The sequence below is a fragment of the Balaenoptera musculus genome, chromosome 3, assembly GCF_009873245.2.
Source record: "Balaenoptera musculus isolate JJ_BM4_2016_0621 chromosome 3, mBalMus1.pri.v3, whole genome shotgun sequence".
Taxonomy (NCBI): Eukaryota; Metazoa; Chordata; class Mammalia; order Artiodactyla; family Balaenopteridae; genus Balaenoptera; species Balaenoptera musculus.
The window spans coordinates 121266598-121285411 of record NC_045787.1 but is presented as its reverse complement, the minus strand read 5'-3'; the positions used below and the strand labels follow the sequence as shown (position 1 = coordinate 121285411).

Below are 18814 nucleotides of genomic sequence, written 5' to 3'. Positions count from 1 at the left end.
GCAAGTATATGGAACCAAAAAAAAAAAAAAAAAAAGGTACTGATGAACCTAGTTGCAGGGCAGGAATAAAGAGGTAGACATAGAGAATGGACCTGATGGCATGGGGTGGGAGGGTGAAGCTGGGGCGAAGTGAGAGTAGCATCGACCTACATGCACTACTGAATGTAAAATAGTTGGCTGGTGGGAAGCAGCAGCATAGCACAGGGAGATCTGCTCTGTGCTTTGTGATGACCTAGAGGGGTGGGATAGGGTAGATGGGAGGGAGGCTCAAGAGGGAGAGGAGGTAGGGACATGTGTATGCATATGGCTGATTCACTTTGTTGTACAGCAGAAACTAACACAACATTGTAAAGCAATTATACTCCGAAAAAGATGTTAAAAAAAAGATTTTTAAATTTGTCTGACAAAGTCTTGAAGTCTGCATAAAAATTCAGGAGTTGAAGCTAAGTAGGGATCCAAGAGCATCAGAGATAATTCATAGAACAAGTAGATGGTCAAGGGTTGAGGTGTTGGTAATAAAATATTTAAAAATAAGACACACACTTTTACCTTTTTTTTTTTTTTTTTTTAGCCATGCCACGCGGCTTGCGGGATCTTAGTTCCCCGACCAGGTATTGAACCTGGTCCCTTGGCCGTGAAAGCCCGAAGTCCTAACCACTGGACTGCCAGGGAATTCCCAGACACATGCTTTTAAAAAATACTAATTAGCAAGAGAGGGTAGTAAGCAAGTGGTACTGATGTTCCAATTTCATTTTAAAATCCTATGCACGTGAGCTGAATACACCGCATATTACAACGATTTGTAAATCTCGTAGATGTCTTTGAGTATTAGTGCCTGGTAATAGATATGTTGGCTTGTTTTCAGTCCATGTCTTCTGTAAATGCAGACTCTTCTGGAAAATTTGGAGAAAGCCAGTTACAGTAATAATAGTTGTAACTATAATTTATGGAGTGTTTACCAGGAGCCAGGCCCTGATGAGGAAGTGGAGGCACATGGAGGTTAAATTACTTGCACGGTGTCATCAGCCAGTATACAGAGCTTAGTACGCATACGACTTTGAAGTAGACACTCGAAGTGTACAGTATTGTACTTGCTTTGCTGTTGCTCTTTTACGTTCACAGCAGACTGGACTCTTTGGAAATTTGGGAGCCATGTTCTCCGCACTGTTCTGGATGGAATTTCCAACCAGTCTATTACTTTTCTGAGCCCGTTCTTGTACTCCGTTGTGCTAAATTCAGAGACAATGAGAAAATAGGAATTTGTGGCCACCATAAATCTTCACGTACCTCATGTAAACCTGAGGCAGACACAGAATTGAAAACTGAAACAGCTCTGGCTGGGCTGCATTGAAATAGCAGAAAAACAGGGGCTGCATCCACAGCTTGTGTGGACTAAGAGTGTTTTAGTCACAGATCTTTGGTGGATCAAATCTGTTGTAGGATCAGGCTTGGATTCACCTAGGCTCTTGGTGCAAAATTAAGGTTGTTAGTTTGACCAACAAGGCCAGGGATTAATACAGAATTCTGGGCAGAGCAACTTGAATTGCAAAGCTAATTTAATTTCTTGAAGGTACATCTAATAGTTAAACTTCAGTGGTGTGCTTAAGCCCTGGAGCATGCTAATTAAATGCCCCTTGAGCTCTCCGAGGTGTCCAGCTGTTCCTCTTGGTCATTCTTACCCCTTCTGTCAGTGGTCATTTCTTATTCTGTATCCCCACTCTATGGTAGAACTTCATCTCTTGCTGAAGGACCCCTTGATGTGCCCACACTGTGTGGGACTAGGGGCACCAGGTAGAGCCCCAAGCAGATGATGGGGAGGACACTGGGGTGTCTGCCTGTTAATGAGAAAAGAAGCCTTGTATTTCATGAACCCAGGTTTGTTGGAGTGATATTTCTTGTCACTTTCAATGTCCTCGGAATTCCATTTGCTGCCTGGGATTTGACCCCTTATTCTTTGTCTAGCTTTCTTTCTTAGATCCTGGCTAAACTATTTTTTTCTCAATTTCCTTGGTAAAGGAAAATGGTGGGTTTTTGAGAGTTGAGTTGTTGACACCCAGTTTAAGAAGAATTTAAAGGCTATAATTAAAAATTTTCTTGATCACTGGCCTTTGGTGAGGATGTAGCTTTTGTTACTTTTAAAGACATTGATGTTTGTTAAAGCCCACTAATTTTTCTACTCTTGGCACTTCTTGATATGTTTGAAATATTTCATAATTTAAAAAATTGCCGCACTCCCCCCAAAAAGACTTGTTCTGTTTTTAAGCAGAATTTAAAAAAACATTTTATATAAAATGTTTTTGAGTGGGTATTACCTGCACATAAATGTTTTAAATTATATTTGCAGCAGAGCCATTTATGTTCTTTTGCTCTCGCACTCTCTGAAAGCAGCGTACCCTGTACTGACCAGCTGTGTGACCTTGGGCAAGCCGTTTAATTTTCTGAGTCTCACCGTTGTCATCTGTAGAATGAGGATAATATAGGAACCTATTTCATAGAGTACCTGTGAGGAGTGAATGAGTTACATACATAAAATGCTTAGGAGCCGACTTGGCATACAGTAAATGATCAGTTACTGTTTTTTAAAATATTTATTTATTTATTTATTTGGCTGTGCCGGGTCTTAGTTGCGGCATGCGGGATCTAGTTCCCTGCCTAGGGATCCAACCCAGGCCCCCTGCATTGGGAGAGAGGAGTCTTACCCACTGGACCACCAGGGAAGTCCCAGTTGTTACTATTATTTAAAAAGAAAAATGCAAGGAAATTATAGGCAAAAACTTAATTTTTTCATTATGACATGATAGACAAATGTTTAGCGGTTATAATGAGGCTGTTTTGGGGTCAACCCAACCTGATTTTAAATCTCTGTCCCCTCTCTGATAGGGTATATACGAACTTAAGATAAAAAGAGAATTATCTGGACACCCATTGGATTTGTTTATTGTCTAGGCATCAGTTGGATTTACTTACTCTTTTAGAGACAATTCATTGATTAAATGTACAAGCATGCTGCTAACCATTTTCTCTCTCAGAATAGGGAAGAAACAAGGGGAATTTATGACTGAGCTTAAATCTGATGAATAGTGAAAAAAATGGCTAATAAAGGGAATTGATAGGAACCTTGTTGTTTTTTAGTTTGGTAGTATAAGAGTTGGTACAAGACTTGGTACTAGGACCCTTTGGTGCCAGGCACCGAGCCAGTGCCGCTTCAATGTAAGGAAGATTGTCTTACAGTTAGGCCTGAGACAGAGGGAATAAGGAGTATAAAGCATCCCATCCATGGAGGTTTCTAAGCAAGATCACAATTGTCAGAAATGTCATGGGTGGATGCGGCACTGCATGGGAGGCTGGCTTTGATGTTTAAAAAAATTACTGATAATTATACCCAACAGATACACATGAACAAGCCATATTTTGCATGAAGTCTAAGTCAGAAAAACTGAAATTATATACAAGTCACATTTAAAAAAACTAAAAATGGAAATAGACTTATTGAGTCACACTGGAGGGTGGGAGACCAGTGACTAAATGCCTTTTAGCCAACAAAAGGTTCATGTCAGATCAGGATTTATTTGCAAATTGGCAATATGGAAATGGCTTTGTCATCTTCCATTGTGATATTTGATCCCAGGACAACTCCTTAAACTGGATGGGCCACTTTCATTTCTTTGCTGAGTGTTTCCTATCTGGACTAGATAATATAATGTCCTTTCCAATTTTTAGATTTTATTATTTTAGAATATATTCTTTTCCTTTACAAACTGTGAGATTAAATGTTCTCCTTCAGGAGAGAGGAAGCTTTATACTGTGAAGCAAAGACATCTAAATTACTGTATCAGTTTAATGTTCTGCAGTTACACCTAAAGATTTTGAGTTACTTATCAAAATAAAAGTGAATCTTACTCAATAGTTTATTAGCCCCTGTGGGAAAATTATATTGAAGTCATATAGTCTGTTAGGATATTCCTACTTGAAAAGCATTATATTTAAAGTAATTTGTAGATGTGATTAAATATTGATTTGTATATTAAGAATCATGCTATTTAGTTTGGGTGTAGGGCTGAAGTACCTGCTTTATGTATCAGGCTTTTTGAACATAGACAATAGGGAAGCGAAGGAAAGCCCTTGCTGTGTACCCAGCATCATACTAGGTGTCTTCACACATGCAATCTCATTAAAACCCTACAGCCCCCAGTGTTGTAAGATCCTGGATCCTGGACTCTTAATCCAGATTGCCTTGGGTCAAATCAAGGCTCTACCTCTTGGTTATTATGTGATTTTGGTCCAGATGCTTAATTTCTCTGAGCCTTGGGTCTCATCCAAAAGAAGAAAATACTCTCTAAGGCAGATAGGAGGGTAAAATAAACCAGTGCAGATGAAGTACTCAGCACAGTTCCTGGCACACAGTATGTGCCAGTACATTTGAATTCCTGTTGTTTGGAGTTATCCTAGTTTTACAGACGAGAAATCCTAAATATAAAAGAATTGGACAGCATCAGATTAAAAGATACTTTACTGTGGCAAAGAATCTTTTCCTGGAGAAGCATTGAGCAGTGTTTCTCTTACCTTTTGATGAGAAAACTGAATGCGGATTCCTCCCTGCCTCCCTCCCTGCGGTTGAAGTGGGCTAGAGGCAGATCAGACAGAGCCTTACGTTTTAAGAGCAGTGGAACACTGTTGAAGGGTTGAAGCAGGGAAGCGACATTTTCTTTTTTCTACCTTTTATTCATACTGTTATGATTCTACATAAAGTAAATGAAAAGATTCCGAGAAAGTTTTATGTAAACCAACTTAATAAAAAAAAGTTTAGAATCAAAAGGGAAGTGAGATTTTTAAAGTAAATTCGATGCGTACCTTTTTATCAAAAGGTGAGTGGTTTTATAACGCACACTTCAGCATCTGAGTTATGTCACTTTCTAACTCCTCTCAGCTAATCAGGATTCTTTTTTTTTTTTAATTAATTAATTAATTATCTTATTTTTGGCTGTGTTGGGTCTTCGTTTCTGTGCGAGGGCTTTCTCTAGTTGCGGCAAGCGGGGGCCACTCTTCATCGTGGTGCGCGGGCCTCTCACTATCGCGGCCTCTCTTGTTGCGGAGCACAGGCTCCAGACGCGCAGGCTCAGTAATTGTGGCTCACGGGCCTAGTTGCTCCACGGCATGTGGGTTCTTCCCAGACCAGGGCTCGAACCCGTGTCCCCTGCATTGGCAGGCAGATTCTCAACCACTGCACCACCAGGGAAGCCCACGGATTCTTCAGGACCCATTTTAAGTCCCTGCTCTGCTGTCAGTTCTTTCCACAGCATTCCCTTCCTTTTATCTTTCATTCTTTATTCTTTCCTTGTTTGGTTTTTTTTCATTTCCTATGGCAGCCCCTGTTATCCTGACCTTTCACCACACTTTCTAGGATGCCAACTACTGGGCAGATTGCACTATAATTCCAAAATTCACAGTCATCAGCCTGGCATTCAAAAGTATCATTTGGTCTGTCTTATGATTCATCAACATCGAGCGTGTATTTTGTGCCAGATTCTGCACTAGACAGTAAGGATTCAAATGTAAGTAACTTTTGTTCCCTGTTTCTGAGCACCTTACCATCTAGTGTGGTAGACTTGTAAGCTGATGATTGATGGGTTGATTGATAGATTCATTCGTTCATTCAGTAGATGTTTACTGCATGCCTTCTGTGTACTGGGCATTGTTCTCCTAGGGGTTACATCTTGAACAAGACAGACAAGGGCCCTAGCCTTATGGGATTTGAATTCTAGTGGGATTAGATGATCATGAAAGAGATTTAGATGAACAACCATGTACTGAGTGTTTACCAGAGGCTAGGTACTGTGGTAACCAGATCAGACATTATTTCGACAAATTCTTAGCACAAACCCATGTTACTATATTATCTCCATTCAAAGATGAGGTAGTTGAAGGTTAGAGAATTTAAGTAATATGCCCAAGGTTTCACAGCTAGCTTGGACTCAACCCTAAAACCTTTTAAGAGTGTTGTTGCATAATTACAGGGCTATTTGTGAGATGTTTTATGTGCTGTTGTCTCTTCCAGGAAAGAGCAGAACTAAGGTGGGAGGAAGAGTATGTGTGAGCAGGTGGGGAGCTTGCGGGGGAGTGGAGACATTGGAAGGTGTAATAGTCTCATCCATTCTACTTTCTCACCCTTCAGGAAGGCAAACGCTTAACTGCACATGGACTGATGTTCCCACCCCCATGCCTTTTGTTAATCCCTCTGCTTGGACTTTCCCCTCACTCTGTATGTCACACTCATAACCAGGCTTGGGTTTCATTAAAACCATTCACCTTCTAGCAGCTTCTGCAGGTCCTGCCTTCACGCAAGATCAGTCTCTGCTTCCCTTCTTCCATTGACCTTTTTTTTTTTTTTTTAAGTGTGGTAATGTTTCTCAGAGGCTGTGTTGTTTTTCAGTTATTTTGCATTCCTCTGATTCCTCCCAAGAGACCGATGATGCCCTCTTGAGTAGAAGCATCATGTCTTATATGCATCTCATTCCTCACAGCAGCAGTGCAGTCTTGTACACACAACGGGCACGGATACTGTTTCCGGTACTTATTCCAAAGCCGTGATCCAAAAGAAAGCTTGTTTTCAGTGGCGGGAGGAGAGGTCTTCCAATGCTTAATCTGGTCATCACAGTACCTAGCTTCTGGTAAACACTCAGTACACAGACAATTGTTCTTCATCTAATTATGGCCAATCTTTTATCATTGTGATAACTAACTGAGCAACTCTCTTTTGTTAAGATCTCCCTATATATGTGTCTTTTGAGAACTGCTTTAGAACTTTGTAATTTTTTTTTTTTTTGGCTGTGCTGCACAGCTTGTGGGATCTTAGTTCCCCAACCAGGGATCGAACCCAGGCCCCTGGCAGTGGAAGCACAGAGTCCTAACCACTGGATGGCCAGGGAACTCCCCAAGAACTTTGTAATTTTTATAACGTCTAATATTACTCTCTTGTCCTCTGCTCGGACCTTCCCCTCACTCTGTATGTCACACTCGTAACCAGGCTTGGGTCTTATTCAAACCATTCACCTTCTAGCAGCTTCTGCAGGTCCTCCCTTCATGCAGACCTCTTCGGGGACTCATAGGTAAATCAGAGCTTCTTAAGGAAGCATCAGTTTGATAACAAAATAAAGATAGCATCTCGACCTAGCCACCTTTAGTTCCAACTTATTCTGCCTTCTCTTCAGGCAAGCTTTTCGTTTTCTGTAATAATCAGCTATTTTTCAGACACTTGTAGAGTGGGGAATTGGTGAAGTGTTTTGAATCTGAAAGACGTGACTCTGGGACTCCTCTGTGGGAACGTGTCTGGCCAGCACAGCCCTGGTATTAGCCTGGGAGGGCTCCCTTGTCTGTACATTGGCAAATAGAGAAAGATGGCCTGGTAACAGGGAGAAAAAATTCTCAGAGGGGAAGGACATAATAAAATCAAGCTGGTTTATGGTTTGTCAGTCCAAAAATCTTTTAAGTTAAGCTCTGTCTATAAAGGTGGATCCACGTAATGTTTGTTCTGCATTTCAGCCATCACTGTGTGATAAGTGGTGTGAATTTAGCCCCTTTAAGCCTGATCTCTTGGGGGTTGAATTTTAAGCATTGAAACTATTCGAAAGGACTCTATCGACTGGGTTTTGATTTGGTCCTTCCTTACTAAAGAGACGGACTAAATAATGGCTTGGCCTCCCTGGTAGGTTTTTTGTTTTCTGTTTTTTGTTTTCAATTCATTTATAGGTCTCTCTCTGTCTGCCCCTGTTCTCCACCTTCTATTTCTAACTGTTCTGCTTAAAAAGACTAAAGTGGTATGAGAGAGGGGGAAAAAAGGGAAGGAAAATCAACTGTCACAGTGTGAGCATAATTGATTCAATAAATAATGTCTTTCAATTCCCAAGGCAAACCCAGCGTCTTCACTTACATCAGTTAGCTCTCAGCTCAGTAAACGGTGGCGTTCTTAATTTAGACAGATGGGGAGAGCTCACCTGTGCTCACTTCCTAAGGAAGGAGTCTGCTTTTCTGGTTTTAAAGACATACCGGCTAGACTTACGGCCCACTCTGCAAAAAGAAGCTTGCAACCGAATTAACATGGCTATTATTATTCTTCCTGAAAATAGAAGGAAGGCGTTTAATTATTGCTCAGGGGTTTGTTGAAACAGACAAAAAAAGTTGAGACAAGGGGAATGAAATCTGTTAGTCTGTAAGTTCCATGAACGCAGGGACTTAGGTTTGTTCACCACTTAATCTCCAGTGCACATAGCAGGTACGCAATAAATATTTGTTAACTGTTCTGTTGTTGAGTGAGAGAGAGCAGAAGTGAGCACAATTCAGATCTTAAGGTTAAGAATTAAGTTAAATTTCATTCCACTGGTTGTTTCATCCCCCAACCCCTCCTTTTCCCCCTAATTCTTAAAAGGTGAGTAGCTCTAAGAGTACAAGAGTATATACTGTATCTTCACAAATGATTAAGGACAATTATTCCCTCAATTCCCAGGCTTGCAGAGGTGGTATCAAGCTGCTTTTTACAAATTCTAGTATATGAACTAGTTGTGCTTCAGAACCACATGAGGAATATTTGCAGATTCCATGCCCCAGCCCTCGAAGTTCTGATTGAATGGGTCTGGGTAGGGCTTGGGAATCTGTATTTGCTTTTGTGGGTTCCCCTAGTAATTCTGGCGTGCGCCTGTACTATCCAGTCAACCTCCCAGCCCCCTTAGCTCTCTGGTCTAAGTTACAACTTTGTAAAAGTGATGAGCCTAAGGTACCCGGCAGAATAATTGGCAGGGCTGTGACCAGAACCCAGGTCTCTTGACTCTGACAACAGGGCTCCTGGTCCTACAGTCTCCTGTTTTGGCTCACCCCACAGTCCATGCTCCTTGGAATTGTCAAGATCCTTTAATTAATACTTCCTCCTCTCGGGCTTCCCTGGTGGCGCAGTGGTTGAGAATCTGCCTGCCAATGCAGGGGACACGGGTTCGAGCCCTGGTCTGGGAAGATCGCACGTGCTGCGGAGCAACTAGGCCCGTGAGCCACAATTACTGAGCCTGCGCGTCTGGAGCCTATGCTCCGCAACAAGAGAGGCCGCGATAGTGAGAGGCCCGCGCACCACGATGAAGAGTGGCCCCCACTTGCCGCAACTAGAGAAAGCCCTCGCACAGAAACGAAGACCCAACACAGCCATAAATAAATAAATAATTTTAAAAAAAATACTTCCTCCTCTCAAGCTAGTGGCAGTATTTGTGGTGATAGCCAGCTAGAATCTGAAGGACCTTCGGAAACCTCAAGGAAACGTTAGATTTTGTTCAGTGTACTTTAGTACTCAGTATATTTTATTGTCTTCTCTAGAGGTGCATCCCCCTCCCGTGGCTCAGAACAAACCCCAGGTAAGAAGTCCCTGCCTTTCTCTTGTAGGCCCACTCAGTGTCTCCCAGCCCTGCCTGACCATGGGGAGCAGCTGGTACTTGTTAAAGGTACAGCTCTCTGGGGCCTGCTTAAGTCCTATGAAATCAAAGCCTTCCTGTGCAGGGCCTGGGGACCTGCAGTTTAAGTTAGCGTTGATCATTATTACTCCCTCTCATCCACACTCCTGTCCCTGAGAGCATCGTGCCCCATTCCCCACAACCCAGCTTCGAGTTCCTTAACACCCCAGTTCATAATTACATCACAATCCTGCCTTTCCGTCTGAAGGTTCAGCCTCCGGTACAGAACTTGTCCTTGAAGGAGGAAAGAGGGAGTATCTGCTTTCCTCTTTCTACCGGGGTAGAATTTGACCGGCCGGGGTGGGTGGGCAGTCAGCTTGATGCGTACAGTCATGGAGTGAGCCTTGCAAGGTTAAGGGGTGCCCCTGAAACCAGAATTCAGTGTCTGTTCTTTCCCTGGCTTCATTACTTAATAGCTGTATAACGTTGGGAAAATTACTTAACTCTCTTTGAATTTCTGTTTTTCTCATCAGTAAAACGGGGGTAAGAATAGTACTTGTTCATAGATTTTGTGTGTATTAAACAAGGTGTCCTAGTCGGCTCTTGGACACAGACTCAGATGGACGTTTTTATGCGGAGGGTCACTGGAGAGGGCTCTCGGAAACAACTCTTGTAAGGGAGCGAGGCAAGCAGGATTAGGCAGAAGGTGACGTTGAAGTGCGATGCAGTTGTGATGTAGGTCCCAGCTGATGCCGTGGGGAGCTGTGGCGATGGGATGCCGTTCAGAGTTGTCCCGAATTGTGTGTGGGGGCTGGGCCTTTCTACGCTATACCCACCAGCCATGAGATGTGGGCCACCCCTGCAGAGGGGCATGACCTCAGGGAATACATCTCCCTTTGGCCGAGGGTAGCTGCATGCCAGCCTATGGTGCTGGCAGAAGGGGGAGGAGTGCCTGAGTCCTGGGGGGATCTCCGTGGTGCACCCTGCACCCACTACCTCAGATAACGCACACACAGACCTTAGCAGTGAGTCTAGCACGTTTGTAAGTGTTCAGTGAACACAGGCATACCTCGTTTTATCATGCTTTGCTTTATCACACTTCGCAGATATTGCACTTTTTACAAGCTCAAGGTTTGCAGCTACCCTGCATCAAGCAAGTCTTTTGGCATTATTTTTCCAACATTGTCTGCTCACTTTGTGTCTCTGTGTCACATTTTAGTAATTTCAAACCTTTTCGTTATCATTATACTTGTTATGGTGATCTGTGATTTTTAATGTCACTATTGTAGTATTAACTATTACCATGATTATTCCAGCTCTAGCAGTGCCGCTTAGTAACTGGGCCACTTTCAGGAAGTTCTTAACATCACTTGGATGGCTTTCTTATATTTAAAATGGAAGATTCACAGTTCTGCTCTGCCTGCTTCCCTGAGTAGTTCTGAGCACATGTGAAGATAATGTATGTGAAATTGCTGAGTAGAATATTATAAAAATGTAAAGTATGACTACGAGCCTTTTCTGAAAAGAATATATGGCCATGGCTTGGATTCTTTGAAGGGAAAGGTTGTGATAAATGTAAAAGTGCTTGTCCGTGAAATGTGGCATTTTGATTTTTCTTTCTTCTCTCCATAGGGAATTAGAATAATGGAGATGCTGTTAAAGGAACAGTGTGGTGCCCCCTTAGCTGAATAAAGAATCATCAGTGAGTACCAAAAGCAAACTCAGAATTATTTACTCCAGCCATGTCTTCATGCTTATAAGCCTGAGTATTATGTATCAGCCTCCCTGGGCTATTCATGCTGTACGTTTCCCAGTTATATCCATGGGATACTGCCTCACAGGTTTTTCGTTATCTGTTCTGTACCTTTATTTACTTGGTTCTTTGATTTTCAAAGCAGTTTTGTACTACGTTCTGGGTTACAACTGCACTCAAATTGTTTAAACTGTTTAACACAATCCACCATGATTAGCACCCTCAAGGTGGCATAGGTTTGTAGAGACTGCAGTTCAGAATTAACTGAAGCTTAATTTTATTGTCCTGAGAACAGTGAAAGGAGGGGTTTAAAATTGTATTTGGAGCAGCTTTAAACTGCTTCAGCTGTTTAAAAGAAAACAAGAAAGGGGCATGTTGATTGGCCAGTGAAATACAGACATTTTACCAGTCATGTATACTCCTCCCGATTTGGGGGCGGGGGTGCTGCCTGAAATGCTATTGAGAAGGATTCCAAGGCCTTGAGAATAACTCTCCGGCTCTGGGTAAGAGTGCTATGATTGATTAGCAATGTCTGCCATGGGCACAGGATGAAGAATATAGCACTCATGCAGGAGCACATGCCACATTTAGGGCAAGTGATGTAGGGTTAACAGATAAGCAGGGGGATTTTGGAATTACTTCCTTTTTTTATTCCTTAAATTTTCATTGTCTGCCTCAAGGACAATGGTCTTCATGATGGAAAGGGCAGAACAAAATTATCTGAGAGACTCAAAGCCTAAAATAAATTTGTATAGTGGATTTGCATCTTACAAGATTTATTGGACTTTGATTTTTAACGTCTGAGAGAAGGTAAAACCTTTGAGTAGAGCACACATTGTTACGGGTAGTTCAAAATTACCTCAAATTTCCTTATGTTGGCTTAAAACTAGAGTATACATGGTTTTGTATAAGCAACTTGGTCTCTAATTTTGATATACAATAAAGTTTGAGAACAGTTAACCAAAGAGGAAGCAAAAGGAATATTTGTGTACGAGAACCTCAGCATTCAAAGCATGCTGGCCAGGCCTGTGAACGAGAATTGGAGAATTATAAAGGTTTCTGCTTGTTTGCAGGTTTGACTCCATTCTGATTAATATCAAGCCTCTGTATACATAACACATACTAATACATTTATTTATTATTGGAATGGCTAAGCAAGATAATTTCATTTAGCACAAGCCCGGAACATGGCAGGTGCTCAAAAAATGTTGGCATGGAATCTAAATGTGGCGTGCTCCCACATCTCTGTACGTGGAAAAGCTGTGGAGAAGAACTTGGCCATATCTCCCTGTTTTTCCAGGCTGGCCTCCTGTGAGGCTCACCAAGCACCACTAGTACTTGTGCACTTGAGCACAGAGCCCATCTTATCCTGCAAGGTGGGATCTAAAGTCAGCTCCAAGTTAAAAGAGAGGACGAGGAAACTCCACTTACAAGTGTACATTGGTTTTCAGACTTTAAATTAGTGATTTGGAAACTTTAGTGAGTATCAGAATCATCTGGAGAATTTGGTAAACACAGCTTGGTGAGTCCCACTCTCAGAATTTCTGATTCATTAGGTCTGCAGGGAGGGGAGCCTGAGAATTTGTGCTTCTAGCCAGTTCCCAGGTGATGTTGGTGAGGCTGATCCATGGACCACACTTTGAGAACGATTGCTTTAAATAAGTTCTCATCTCTGAGTTTGAGATAGATGAAATGCAAGCCCCACGAAAGCTAATAGCTGGGGTTTTGAAACTGTTGTCACGTATTCCATTGACTTTAGATTAATCAGAGGAGGAATGACTTTCTTTGTGGGGCCTTTCCCTGATTTTAGCATCTCAGCTTCTGCTTGTTTGCCCTTTTTTCTTTTTCTTTTTTTCTTCTTTTCTTCCCCCTGCTTGAATGTTGACAGGCTCTACAGTGGAGCAAAGATGACTGAAAAGAAAAGAGTTGAGATTCAACAACAACTCGTATTTGAAATTATCAACTTGTGTTTGTGATTTAAAGTGTTGCTAATGGGAAAGAGGAAACTAAACAAGTATTATCTCCTGTCTTAAATGACTCATGTTTTTGTTTTTTTGTTTTGCTTTTACTGTGGTGGAGAGCTAAGTCATGAACTCAGGGCTTTGTATTTCCTTTTTTTTTTTTTTTAATTTATTGTATTTTATTTATTTTTGGCTGTGTTGGGTCTTCGGTGCTGCGCACGGGCCTTCTCTAGTTGAGGCGAGTGGGCTCTACTTTGGTTGCAGTGCCGGGCTTCTCATTGCTGTCACTTCTCTTGTTGTGGAGCACGGGCTCTAGGTGCACGGACTTCCATAGTTGAGGCACATAGGCTCAGTAGTTGTGGCACATGGGCTTAGTTGCTCTGCAGCATGTGGGATCTTCCCGGACCAGGTATGGAACCTGTGTCCCCTGCATTGGCAGGCGGATTCTTAACCACTGTGCCACCAGGGAAGTCCCTGTATTGTTTCTAAAAAGCAACCAATTCCTCCTCTCTGAAGTGAAGTAGTTGAGGTCTGGATAACTACGAGTTTAGTGCAGGACAGGTGTATTTAATGCATTTAATGCAACGGAGTTCCCGAAGGATTTACGTAGTTGGAACTGTCATAATTTATGACCAGTTTTCTCGGGAGCAAATATGAAGTAAGAGGTGTATACTCTTACCACTTGGATCTACAATTACTGCAAATTAGGGGCTATTGCTGAGACTTTAAGCTTTTTTCAAAATCAGCTTCATTTAAGTATCTGCACAGTTAAAACGACTAATTTCAATGTAGGATTTGGTAAGTTTTGACACATATGTACAGTTATGTAAGCATCACGAAAAACATGATATGGAACATTTTGAGGCATTGCTGTTGCTGCAGTGCTGTTGCCAGCTTATTACTTTTAGCTCATTTTCTTGACTGATTTTACAAAGTTTGGCAAGTTTGAAATACCCTTGTTTTAATGGAACTTTTTATTTTCTCAAAATTACATCTACTGGAAGTGGGAGAATGTTTGTAGATGGGGGAACTACCTTTTATGAACCGTAAAATGCTACATTAAAAGAAAAGGCTGGGGTGAGGATTAGCTCCATAGCTGTAGAGCAGAGGTCAGCCAACTGTAACCTGGGGGCCAAATCTAGCCTGTGGCCTCCTTTTGTAAATAAAGTTTTATTAGAACACAGCTATGTTCCTGGCTATGTTCCAGCTACAACAGAAAAGTGAAGAACTGTGAAAGAGATCTTACAGCCTGCAAAGCCTAAAATATTTACTATCTGGTCCTTTAAGAAAAAGTTGTCTCTCCCTGGGATTAGAGTTTGCCTAAATTAACATCAGGTGGCCTCATGGTGGTGGTTTGGCCTTTTTTTAGTGTAGCATTTGATCACATCATACCTCTATTCCAAAGTTAATAGTGCAAGAGTTTATTTTCTCTGCATTAGCGCCAACATAACCACTTGGATGCTATTATTTTAAGGCATAAAAAAGCATTAAAATGATCACAACAAGGAAGTTAAGATACCAGCAATAGTGATCCTTAAAACTGCGTCATAAAGTTCCAATGCATGTGCATGAATGGGGTAGGAATATAGGCATTTTGTTTAGCAGATAAGATAGCACTGGGATGTGGCAATAGTGTAGGTGCCGTGTACAGTGTACTCAAATTTTGAGCTTTGGAATTTTGCAGTTCTTAATGTTTTAAAAAAGCATTCCATGGGGTCTGCACAAGTGTGCCTAAGGAGACATTATTTAATATTTTTATATTCTACCACATTTCAAATTTGCATAATTTAAAGTCACATAGAACATGACCACATTGTGTAGGGTACCTCACACTAAAGTTGCTCCCTAGATCTCTCTGGCCTGTATATCTAAGTGGGCGTTTGATAGTTAAAACGCTTAGAAAGTGATTTTGTCCTGAGCCAGAATGGAGGTGCATAAATCTCACTAATCAGTGGGCTAGGGGTGTTGCTGCTGACACATCCATCTGATAGATTTTTGATTTCCTGTCATTTTTGAAGAAAACAAATAGCCCTGACACCTGTTTGTTCTTGCTGCTGGCAGTTGGGAGACCGGGCTCGGTGAGGTTTGAAAACACAGTAGAGTTCTTTCACATCGGAATGATTAAGACCTCAGTTTTAGCTAATCTCAACTCCCCTTTGAACCAGCTGCTCTGGGCAGTTGGTAGTTTATTAATAAAATGAGGTACTTGCTTTGTTTGAAGATCATTAGGAGGCGGAAATGCAATTCCTTCAAGAATTATCCGTAGTGATAGAATTCAAGTGACTCTTAAGGGTTGCTTCAGAAAAGAGGACAAATGAGTATTGATTGTTGAGACATGTTTACTAGGTGATAAAGCCTGTTTGCTTTCTCTTGCAGGGAAGCTGTGTTGTGTCTACTTTTGCTCGAGAATCTTTTCTCGGACACAACACATCCAAAGACACAGTTTTCGAAATACAGGTATAAGAATGCGGTGTTGGCAGCTTACAGAAGAGGAAACCTTTCTGCCGGGATATGACATGATACACTCCCCCTGGGAGCCGACCTCAAATAGCGGCTCTCGTGGAGCTGAGACCTTCTGGCTGATTCTTATGGCATAATCTCTACGATTTTACAAATAAAGGAAAAGTCCCATAGAAGGTGATGTCTGCCCTTCTTCAGGATGTCCTGCTGATTGCCTGGTGGCAGTGTTGGGGCAGCCAAGGATGGGCCAGAGGCATGGAAAATGCTGCTTTTGCCTGTTTGTTCTCTACATCATTGCTCATAGGATTCATGAGAGGATTCTGGGACGAATAAAGAACTTAAACCTGATACCTGATTCTTAGGTGGCCTGGAACAGACAGGAATATACCATACCTGTGTTGAAGTTAAGCCATATTCACAGTAATGTTGAAGATTCTCAGAAATCAGGAGCCTTTGATTTCTACCCATCAGTACTACATAACTGCCATCAGCTAGCTTGTATAATATAACACATGAACTGTGATTGGTCCTTAAAAGAACCTGGGGGGTGGGGAGACAGGCTATCAGCTTGGCTCCTTCTAACTCATTCTGGGATGTGGAGCAGATTATGTGACCTGTCTGTTTTTCACTGGGCAAATGGGGATAATTGGGCACAGATCTTTCTACTTGTGATGATTAAACAAGGTTGTTTGGTATGAAAAGCACAGGTTTGGGAGTCAGACAGACTCCGGTTTGAATCTGAGCAGGACCACACAGCAGCTCGGTGATTATGTATGTAATTTAAAATCTTTCTTAAAGATCTTTCCTAGATTCATTTTTTAGTTTTGTAAAATGGGATTATAGTGTTAACCTTATGAGGCTGTTGGAACAATTGGAGATCATGTGATAAAGTGCCTAGCATGCTACCTGGTACACAGAAGTAAATAGAAGCTATTTTTAGTATATGAAACCATCTTGGAAATATACTTTTCTAACGTAAGGTAATGTAGTAGTATTGTTTGAAAATTAGGTGACGGTAGTTTGCATTCCCCATGATCCGAAGCCAAAATGTAAATGCACACTACCTAAATGAAAGCTTGAAGAGGGGCAATAATTTGGAATTCATTGTCTTAAGATAAAACAAGTTGGGCCATTACTGGAAAGTCTTGGGGAAATTATTATTTTTTTTTAATATTTGAAAAATTTTCCATTTAGTGAATTGATGAATTTCAAAGCAATTGTTTTTTTTAAATTTCTTTTTCTTTTTTTAAATTTTAATACAAGCCTGCCACTGTGAGCTCCTCTTATTGCATTTGAGCTGTTTGTACTGCCTGAGTTTTGTGTCTTAGGATAATTTCCCTTCATTTCCTTAGTGTTTCATTCTTCAGTTGTGTTGGAGGGAAAATGAATGGTAGAAACCAGAACACAGTTTGACCTTTTTCCAGTTTGTAAACGGCAGTTGGTAGGCTTTTGGAATAAGAGCTCATTTACACAAATAAAAGGTGATGTGAATTATCACAGAGGTGAGAGGTGAGAAATCTGTACTTGGAGGTTGACGTTAGAATAAATGTAATTCTGGGAGTTCCCTGGTGGCCTGAGGGTTAGGGCTCCGAGCTTTCACTGCCAGGGTCCGGGTTCAGTCTCTGGTCGGGGAACTGAGATCCCGCAAGTCTCCTGGCGCAGCCAAAAAAAAAAAAAAAAGAAAGAATAAATGTAACCCTTCATACTCAACAACTTGCATTCTGTGAAAGCAGGAGTTCTCAACCTTGACTGTCCATTAGAACCACCTGGGAGCTTTCTGCGCTCCTGCTGCCTACGTTACATCTCCGACCAATAAGTCAGAATCTCTGGGGGTGGAACCCAGTCAGCAGTATTTTTTAAAGCTCTGTAGGTGATTCCAATGGCCAGTGAACACTACAATTCTGGGTGATTTGCAGATATTATCTGATTCCTTTCTTCACACCTCCGAGGTAGGAAAGTATCTCTGTAGTAAGAATTATTGTTAGAGTGAAGCCGAGAGAGGCTGATTTTTTGCCTTAATTCCTTGAAGCTGGCATGGCCAATGCAAACGCCTGCAGGGGTCTGGCAGGTGATCCGATGCGTGCAGCAGGCTGGCGGCCACTGGGGAGACCCCAGGAGGACGTGGCTGTGGTGAAAGGTGGGCAGCTGCTGCCCGGCTCCAGCACGGTGTTGCCAAGTGTCTGATTTTTCTAGTTCTTCCGATTTCCAATTTTCCAGGAAAAGATAGTATTAAAAAAAAAGAAAGAAATCACCCAATTTTTATGTGTTGGCAACGAATTCATAATTGTTTAAAACATTGTGCCAGCCAAACAAAACATGTTTGCCAGTAGTTTCCAGCCTTTGCTTCAAGAGTGTTAAGGACCAGCTTAAACATCTCAGCCAACTTTTAAGAGATTTGCGTTTCCCTATTCTGGTTGTAAGCTGCTTTCTGCCTCTCCTCCAAGACTGCTTTTACATGTGTTTTCCTCCCCATTCCCAGGCAATCCTCTGAACTTGCATCAGACACTTATCCTCAGTTTTTTTTTTTTTTTTTTCCCTTGCGGGCATCCATTACTTCAGGTTTCACATATATGGCTTAGAAATCGTATGCTCCTTTTAAAATTAGTTAGGGCTTGTTAAACTTTATTTTTATTATGTGTCAGAATCTTCTTCCTGTGATAAAACATTTAGAAGTCCACATGTAATTTGATTATCTATAAAATGTCAAAACCGGGAGTATAGCCTTAACTTGGGTACATTAGGAACAAGGGTGGGAAGGGTTAATTCACAGACCTGGCCAGTCTCCTCCTGACTGGGTTGCTGAACCTACACACGAAGGTGCGGATGTATTACAGTGATTCCCAGGCTTCTAGTTGTACCAGAAATCCTTGGGTAGGTGGGCTCAACTGCAGGTTCCCAGGGCCTCCCCCAGAGATTCTGATTCATGGAATTTCATTTGGGACTCGGGGATCTGCATTTTAAAACAAGTTCACCAGGAGTCTTGGTTGTGCTGTTTCGCAGACCAGATTTTGAGAAACAGTGATTTAGGGGAGGTGTTGGTGCCCTCTGTGTCTTCTATCACTTAAGAAGGGTTTATAGTCAGTTGGGCCCACGGATCAATACAGCTGATCACTCAGGACACAATATAAAGTTCTCATGCACAGAGAAGCTGACTGAGGCTATCCCTACGTGATTGAGGTGCTTTTACCATGAACGGGCTTTTATGGTTTCAATCG

At 41.8% G+C, this 18814-nt stretch overlaps 1 protein-coding gene across 3 annotated transcripts in view; it reads left to right on the top strand.

Annotated features, from left to right (window-relative positions):
• PRELID2 (PRELI domain containing 2) overlaps nucleotides 1-16806 on the top strand; it is a 74697-nt gene extending 57891 nt beyond the window's left edge. For all 3 annotated transcript variants that reach the window (XM_036849335.1, XM_036849334.1, XM_036849333.1), the window contains 2 exons: nucleotides 11058-11127; nucleotides 15516-16806. In XM_036849335.1, the coding sequence (XP_036705230.1) occupies nucleotides 11058-11117 (60 nt within the window). In that variant the 3' untranslated portion in view covers nucleotides 11118-11127; nucleotides 15516-16806. The remainder of the gene's footprint in view (nucleotides 1-11057; nucleotides 11128-15515) is intronic.
• The last annotated feature ends 2008 nt before the right edge of the window (nucleotides 16807-18814 follow it).